Source organism: Oncorhynchus gorbuscha, linkage group LG10 (genome assembly GCF_021184085.1).
Source record: "Oncorhynchus gorbuscha isolate QuinsamMale2020 ecotype Even-year linkage group LG10, OgorEven_v1.0, whole genome shotgun sequence".
NCBI lineage: Eukaryota > Metazoa > Chordata > Actinopteri > Salmoniformes > Salmonidae > Oncorhynchus > Oncorhynchus gorbuscha.
Window position 1 is genome coordinate 24219755 of NC_060182.1, and position 9281 is coordinate 24229035.

Consider the following 9281-nt stretch of genomic DNA (forward strand, 5'->3'; position numbering starts at 1 on the left):
CTATACTATACTCAACGTAATGACAGATGTGGATGCTATGTGATGTCTGTGCCCGGTGAAAGTTCCATAAGCAGAATAACAAATGTTAGGGGAACTACAGTAGTTAGTGTAATGAGCTTTACGAGGACAAATATTTGTATCTCGTTTCTTTCCATTTCCTCCAGTCTTGTCCCAAGGGGATGGGGTCCAAAGGAAATCAGCCAAGTGGGTTTCTGAGAATGCTAGAGAAGTCGTAACAACTTTGTAAAAAATGTTTTTGCAAGTAACTTAAAGTTTTTTTTAAATGTATATTTTGTTGGCAACAATAATCATTCTATGCACACAGAAAATTGTTCAATTGGATGTTTTTGCTCTAAATCCCGGTTGATGGGCTAGTACGTGCACAAAAGTTCCAAGAGGCCAGATGTAATTGTGAGGAACAGATAGCATCTTCACCTTCCTCCTCTCCTCTCCTCCATCCTGCGAGCAGCCGCCCGGACAGAGAACGCAACAGGTCTAATCTTGGATAGTCTCAAACAAGCTTTTTTGACATAGAATTCAAATGACTGTTGCTGAAATTAATTTATTCATCTTTAAATTCTTATTTTGACAAAAAGTAGAGCAACTGTAAGAAAAGATGATTAGAACAGCAATGGAACACGTAAAGAGGCATCCAGGGGTAAGTACTTGTTTTTGTTTTATGGTTTATTACCTCAAGGGAGTTAGTAGTCTATAATATTTCATGAAAGTTTCATAATTTCTGTTGTGCTACCAGTTGTTGCTCAATGGAATCAAGTGAGTAATCAAAATGACTTGAGATGTCAGTTCCAAACATCAGTTAGGGAAAGGGAAAGGGGGATACCTTGTCAGTTGAACAACTGAATGCCTCAACTGAAATGTGTCTTCCGCATTTAACCCAACCCCTCTGAATTAAACCCATATGATGAGTGTCATTAGGCAAATTAAAATGAAATAAAAGTTTCAACTCTAAATAGGCCACACTTCTGCATTTTGACACGTTAAAAATGTTTTTCTGAAACAGTATCAGGCAGACATTCCACTCACAGACACAGAGACATATACAGTCACAGACAGACACAGACAGACACAGACAGGACAGTTTCAAGAATGTAAAAATGTGACCAATATCCTGTTCAGAATTCATTCTAACAAGGCTCTTACTAGTTTTTTGAACTGCAAGACCATTGTATCCAATGGAGTCATTATGGGTTTCGTGGAAGGATGGTTAGCTAGCTTAGTGGAGTCCATGTGTGCGTCATGGTTATGTTAGGGTCGTAGGTAATGTTTTTCTATGGAAGAAAGGCCTTGTTTTCACTGTAAATAGTTCATTTCACATGGTGAACATCTGCTGAACATCTGTCCTCAACCGTTCTGCTGACGTCACTCACAACCCTAACCATTTATTGACAAAGGCTATGTAGAAATGCTCAGATTTCTATGCCTCAAGGTGAATGAAATGGTCATGCTATCTCCCTCTTTCTTCTTACTCTCTCATAGCTCATCCCCCAGTTATTCTTCATCTTGTTGGGAATGGGAGGAGCCTCCTTGTATTTGGTCCGTCTTGCAAAGGGGCCCCATGTCACGTAAGACTCTTTACCATTTCCCTTATTGTCCATTTTATTTTTAAATTATTATTGTTTAATCAATTTATTAATACTATCCAATTAAAACATATAGTAGTGGATGCCAATTCCCTTTAACATCATAAGGCACAAGAGGTAATCCCACCTCTTGTGCCGTTCTGGGGCATCAATTCCAATATCACTACTAACGGGCTATGCTGCTGCGAGTTTTTGGAAACTATACCTGGCCCATGAATAGTTGATCGTAGGCAGACTAACACAGTTCCCTCTAATCCCATTTGTGTTTGTCCTACTTCGGCCTGCTTTGACTGCTGTGTCACTGTACAGCTGGAACAAGAAGAACAACCCTGAGCCCTGGAATCAGCTTGACCCTACCTACCAGTACAAGGTACAGTACTGCCAATACTGTCAGCAATAAACACACTTTAGCTCCAAAAGTGTTTGTTTACTGCATCTTATTCCATTCTTGTTTGACTTGACAACAATGTAATAGTAATGTAGCCTATCAATAGCATGAGTTAAGCCAATCATATATTTTTCATCAATATAAGTAGCCAAAAGAATTATGTAAATCCTGCCATATTGTCTTCTTCCCCAGTTTGTGGCCATCGATACTGACTACAAGAACCTGAAGAAGGAGGGACCTCAATTCTGAGTATCTTCCCTCTATCCTAACGGCACCAAGTCCAGCCCGAAGAACGTCACTGAAGAATTAAAATCTGTGAATTATTCTTCTCTCAATGCTTCTATACGGATATTTGGAGATTGATCCATAATGTTGATGATCAAATCTAAATTTGTCTGTTTGTTTTATCATAAACACTTCATTGTTAGTTTGCCACTAAATTTAGCAATGAATGTGCGCATTATGAAAAGAGGCAAGAGTGTGCATAGATTTGTTCACCAAATTACAGTGAACAAAAATATACAAATGCAACATGCAACAATTTCAAAAATGTTACTGAGTTACAGATCATATAAGGAAATCAGTCATTTGAAACAAACTAACCTGGCCTTTTGGATTCTAGCTTGAAATATACTTATTCATGTTACCATACCAGAACTTAGTGATTACTTTACATGATGGGTTGGGAAGGTTACTTTCTAAATGTAATCCGTTACAGTTACTAGTTACTTGTCCAAAATTGTAATCAGTAACATAACTTTTGGATTACTATTAGATTACTTTCCCCTTAAGAGGCATTAGAAGAAGACAACATGTATGTTACCAATTGAACAACATCTTATTGCAGGATAAATCCATGCTGAAGTTTACATAGCTGGCCATATATGGATGTTAAATTTTACTTTATGGGTTGGTTATGTAGGCTTCTGCTAAACCATCGCTTTCTACTACATATAATAATACAATTAAATGATATCTTTACATTTAAAAATCAAAGTCTATCAGAATTCCAGACATTCCAATAAATGTTATACCCCTTGATCTTCAAGAATAGGACTTGGAAATATGGAAGAATATATTAGCTAAATAGTTTTACATGAGTGTAACCCCAAAACTAAGGACTTATTAGCCAGCCCTACACTGTTGTTTATGATTTTGTTGTCATGGAGGACTGATTGGGCTCATTAATAAATGCTGCTCTCATGGAATGGCATGCTTTGAGCACCACTGAAAAGTGCTATTTACATGTGAAAAATGAATGTCATATGCTGTGTTTGCTATAGGCCTGTTGTTTCACTTTTTTTGTTGGTGACACTTTGAAAACTTGATAATATGCAGCTGTTTAAAGAGCAAATCCACAGATGAAACAATAACAAAACGGTGCCCCGCCTCTGTTTTGGTAAAAGCTGAGGGATGGGCCTGGATAAATGTAACCACTCTCAGATTAATAGACAGAGCTATGGATGCAAGGACTGACCATCCATGATAACAAAATTATTGTTGTAACTATGTTATGTGGCTATATAGTGTTTGTTTACATTTGCAATGTTTACAAACACTGGAGAAAAACAGGGTCATATTTTGGGTTCTCATGGAGTGTGACAGTTGAACTAAGCTCATGAGGCATTCATAAGTTATTTTCTTCAAGAATCAATGGGCATATATGGATGGATGGAGCAATGGATATAGCAACTACAGATTGCCCCTTTAAGTCTATTTGCTTGAGCATTTGTTCATTAGACCTATGGATGTATTTATTTTTAATCAGCATGAATTAGATTGAGCAATAAAAGCCCCACTTTTATTCCATGGGCTGGGATTAGCACTCTGCAACTGTTGCAAGAGTGCATTTTCTCAATGATTGACAGGCACCTTAAACTTCTTGAATTCAACCATTATTGGGTTCAAATACACATTTAGATTTCTGAACTGCCATCCACTACAACCACAATCCGTAAGGAGCAAATAGCTAAATGAGAGAGCAGCAGTGTGATTCACATCAATGCGCTGTGTGGATATCAATAATAAGTGATATCCACATCGCCGTAGACTACACCACTGCTGTCATCCTGACCTCCAAGCGTTTATTCAAGTTGGATAATCTTTGGATGCCGACAGCAGTCGTACCATTGGAAGACATAGCTTGGACTGTAGCCTACGAATGCCTATTCCTGCTCTTTTCCCACGATCCATCAAACACAATTAGTGTGTCATCATAGTGGTCTCTGACTTGTGGTCAGACTTGCTCAGGTGGAACAAATTTAAACTTGTGCCTTTTCTCAATGCTGAGTTGAATGTCATCGAGAAAACAGAGAAGTGTCAAAAAAAAAATTATTTCTGAATTTAAAAGTAATCCTCAAAGTAATCATCTAGTTTTTCAAAAGTATCTGTAATCTGACCACAATATTTTTGCTGGTAACGTAATGGATTACAGTTACCGGGTTTTTGTAATCCCTACATGTAACGGATTATAGTTACCAGGTTTTTGTAATCCCCTACATGTAACGGATTACATGTAATCCGTTACTCCCCAACCCTGTTTTCATCTATAGGAAATGTGTATGTTGGGGGTCAAGGAAGGGTAAAGAGGAACTTGGTGTGTGGAAAGTGACTGAGTGAGAAAAGGGAATGTGCAGAAATGCCATAATTTGTTCAAATGTATTATTGTAGAATATGAATGTTCCTAAGGAGGGAGACAAAAGCCAAATGTCTAGTTTCAGTCCTTGATAAGGCAGACCAGTTGCTGAGGAACTAGGACCATGAGGGATGTGGAACTCTACTCAAGATAATGTCAACAGTTGAAGAGAGAAGACACTGCTGGGAGGGGGGCCACAGGAGCCCACCCCGAAGACCATCTGATTATAGTCCTATCTTTCACACACACACACACATTTCCACGCCCATGAGGGTCATAGACTTAGGCAGGGCCATGACCATACCAGTAAGAGGAACCTCCTGTGTTTCTGCATAATATTCAGAACCTAACAGGCCCTAATCTATGGATTTCACATGACTGGAAATACAGATGTGCATCTGTTGGTCACAGATATATTTTTTTTAAAGGTAGGGGCGTGGATCAGAAAACCAGTCAATATCTGTTGTGACCACCATTTTCCTCATGCAGCGCCACACATCTCCTTCACATAGAGTTAATCAGGCTGTTGATTGTGGGCTGTGGAATGTTGTCCCACTCCTCTCCAATTGCTGTGCGAAGTTGCTGGATGTTGGCAGGAACTGGAACACGCTGTCGTACACGTCAATCCAGATCACCCCAAACATGTTCAATGGGTGACAGTTTGTGCAGAAATTATTTGTTTGTTCAAACCCACAGTTTCATCAGCTGTCTGGGTGGCTGGTCTCAGACGATGCCGCAGGTGAAGAAGCCGGATGTGGAGGACCTAGACTGGCGAGGTAACACGTGGCCTGCGGTAGTGAGGCCTGTTGGACATACTGCCAAATTCTCTAAAACGACGTATGCTAGAGAAATTAACATTCAATGAACTGATAGCAGCTCTGGTGGACATTGCTGCAATCAGCATGCCGACTGCATGCTCCCTCAAAACTTGAATTGTGGAATTGTGTTGTGTGACAAAACTGCACAATTTAGAATGGCCTTTTGTTGTCCCCAGTGCAAAGTGCACCTATGTAATGATTATGCTGTTTAATATATGCCACACCTGTTTTGTGGATGGATTATCTTGGCAAAGGAGAAATGCTCACTAACAGGGATATTAAGAAATTTGTGCACGAAAGTTGAGAGAAATAAGCTTTTTTTATGTAAGGAAAATGTCTAGGATTTTTTATTTCAGCTCATGAAACATGAAACCAAATTTTTACATGTTGTGTTTATATTTTTGTTAAATCTAAATAAAAAGTATGGTAAATTTCTGAATGGAAATTGTCTACCTATGACTACCTATGGCTCTAAGCAAAAATAGTTAATACTACACGAAGCAAACACATTCAATCAGTTGGTCAGCACAAAGGAAAAGAGTGGAGGTCGTACGTTCGCCAGTGATAGTGTTTAGCCTGAGAACAGTTAAGCAGGAAGACAAGACTCATGTCAGGCTGAAGACAGGACTCATGTTGGGCTGAAGACAGGACTCATGTTGGGCTGAAGACAGGACTCATGTCAGGCTGAAGACAGGACTCATGTCAGGCTGAAGACAGGACTCATGTTGGGCTGAAGACAGGACTCATGTTGGGCTGAAGACAGGACTCATGTCAGGCTGAAGACAGGACTCATGTCAGGCTGAAGACAGGACTCATGTTGGGCTGAAGACAGGGCTCATGTTGGGCTGAAGACAGGACTCATGTTGGGCTGAAGACAGGACTCATGTTGGGCTGAAGACAGGACTCATGTCAGGCTGAAGACAGTACTCATGTCAGGCTGAAGACAGGACTCATTTTGGGCTGAAGACAGGGCTCATGTTGGGCTGAAGACAGGGCTCATGTAGGGCTGGAGACAGGACTCATCTTGGGCTGAAGACAGGACTCATGTCAGGCTGAAGACAGGACTCATGTAGGGCTGGAGACAGGACTCATGTTGGGCTGAAGACAGGACTCATGTCAGGCTGAAGACAGGACTCATGTTGGGCTGAAGACAGGACTCATGTTGGGCTGAAGACAGGACTCATGTTGGGCTGAAGACAGGAGTCATGTCGGGCTGAAGACAGGACTCATGTCAGGCTGAAGACAGGACATGTGTTGGGCTGAAGACAGGACTCATGTTGGGCTGAAGACAGGACTCATGTTGGGCTGAAGACAGGACTCATGTTGGGCTGAAGACAGGACTCATGTCAGGCTGAAGACAGGACTCATGTCAGGCTGAAGACAGGACTCATGTCAGGCTGAAGACAGGACTCATTTTGGGCTGAAGACAGGGCTCATGTTGGGCTGAAGACAGGGCTCATGTAGGGCTGGAGACAGGACTCATCTTGGGCTGAAGACAGGACTCATGTCAGGCTGAAGACAGGACTCATGTAGGGCTGGAGACAGGACTCATGTTGGGCTGAAGACAGGACTCATGTCAGGCTGAAGACAGGACTCATGTTGGGCTGAAGACAGGACTCATGTTGGGCTGAAGACAGGACTCATGTTGGGCTGAAGACAGGACTCATGTTGGGCTGAAGACAGGACTCATGTCGGGCTGAAGACAGGACTCATGTTGAGCTGAAGACAGGACTCATGTTGGGCTGAAGACAGGACTCATGTCAGGCTGAAGACAGGACTCATTTTGGGCTGAAGACAGGGCTCATGTTGGGCTGAAGACAGGGCTCATGTAGGGCTGGAGACAGGACTCATGTTGGGCTGAAGACAGGACTCATGTTGGGCTGAAGACAGGACTCATGTTGGGCTGAAGACAGGAGTCATGTCGGGCTGAAGACAGGACTCATGTCAGGCTGAAGACAGGACTCGTGTTGGGCTGAAGACAGGACTCATGTTGGGCTGAAGACAGGACTCATGTTGGGCTGAAGACAGGACTCATGTTGAGCTGAAGACAGGACTCATGTCGGGCTGAAGACAGGACTCATGTCAGGCTGAAGACAGGACTCATTTTGGGCTGAAGACAGGGCTCATGTTGGGCTGAAGACAGGGCTCATGTAGGGCTGGAGACAGGACTCATCTTGGGCTGAAGACAGGACTCATGTTGGGCTGAAGACAGGGCTCATCTTGGGCTGAAGACAGGACTCATGTTGGGCTGATGACAGGACTCATGTCAGGCTGAAGACAGGACTCATGTCAGGCTGAAGACAGGACTCATGTCAGGCTGAAGACAGGACTCATGTCAGGCTGAAGACAGGACTCATGTCAGGCTGAAGACAGGACTCATGTAGGGCTGGAGACAGGACTCATGTTGGGCTGAAGACAGGACTCATGTTGGGCTGAAGACAGGAGTCATGTTGGGCTGAAGACAGGACTCATGTCAGGCTGAAGACAGGACTCGTGTTGGGCTGAAGACAGGACTCATGTTGGGCTGAAGAGAAGACTCATGTTGGGCTGAAGACAGGACTCATGTTGAGCTGAAGACAGGACTCATGTTGGGCTGAAGACAGGACTCATGTCAGGCTGAAGACAGGACTCATGTCAGGCTGAAGACAGGACTCATTTTGGGCTGAAGACAGGGCTCATGTTGGGCTGAAGACAGGGCTCATGTAGGGCTGGAGACAGGACTCATGTTGGGCTGAAGACAGGACTCATGTTGGGCTGAAGACAGGACTCATGTTGGGCTGAAGACAGGACTCATGTTGGGCTGGAGACAGGACTCATGTCAGGCTGAAGACAGGACTCATGTCAGGCTGAAGACCAGGCTCATGTAGGGCTGAAGACAGGACTCATGTTGGGCTGAAGACAGGACTCATGTTGGGCTGAAGACAGGACTCATGTTGGGCTGAAGACAGGACTCATGTTGGGCTGAAGACAGGACTCATGTTGGGCTGAAGACAGGACTCATGTTGGGCTGAAGACAGGACTCATGTCAGGCTGAAGACAGGACTCATGTTGGGCTGAAGACAGGACTCATGTCGGGCTGAAGACAGGACTCATGTTGGGCTGAAGACAGGACTCATGTCAGGCTGAAGACAGGACTCATGTTGGGCTGAAGACAGGACTCATGTTGGGCTGAAGACAGGACTCATGTTGGGCTGAAGACAGGACTCATGTTGGGCTGAAGACAGGACTCATGTTGGGCTGAAGACAGGACTCATGTCAGGCTGAAGACCAGGCTCATGTAGGGCTGAAGACAGGACTCATGTTGGGCTGAAGACAGGACTCATGTTGGGCTGAAGACAGGACTCATGTTGGGCTGAAGACAGGACTCATGTTGGGCTGAAGACAGGACTCATGTAGGGCTGAGGACAGCTTCAAAGGAGTAATGTTCTTCGCAAGGAAGAGAAGTGAAAATGACCAAAGGACGGGCGAGTGATGCGAGTGACGCTATAAAGAGTTATGTGCTCACCTCTTTCACCACTCGACCTGTCTTTCTCCGACAGACGCTGTGTGATTGGTCTTCTCTGAGTAGTGATTCCAAGAGCGAATCCCAATGTGTTACATTGAAACGAGTATTGAAAGTCCTCAGGTTGTTTCGGAACAAGGCCATCCTCTTGAGCGCCCGATCCGACAAAATCTAGGCTAACACTTGTTGAAGCGATGATGGCGAGCTATATACTCTAGTCCACATCGATGCAATCAATCACAATATATGAAAATAATTAGGGGGACAGCACACTAAGAACCAAACGTGATTCTTAATTTATTGACAGGTCATCTTTTTGAAGTTTTCACATGAAAGT

General features: G+C 43.3%; 1 protein-coding gene across 1 annotated transcript; it reads left to right on the plus strand.

Annotated features, from left to right (window-relative positions):
- The first annotated feature begins 241 nt into the window (after positions 1-241).
- Positions 242-3197, plus strand: LOC124045046 (NADH dehydrogenase [ubiquinone] 1 alpha subcomplex subunit 4-like 2). Its single transcript, XM_046364258.1, has 5 exons — positions 242-493; positions 600-658; positions 1498-1583; positions 1911-1971; positions 2182-3197. The coding sequence occupies exons 2-5, from the start codon at positions 617-619 to the stop codon at positions 2236-2238; spliced, it is 246 nt and encodes an 81-aa protein (XP_046220214.1). The 5' UTR covers positions 242-493; positions 600-616; the 3' UTR covers positions 2239-3197.
- Positions 3198-9281: the final 6084 nt, after the last annotated feature.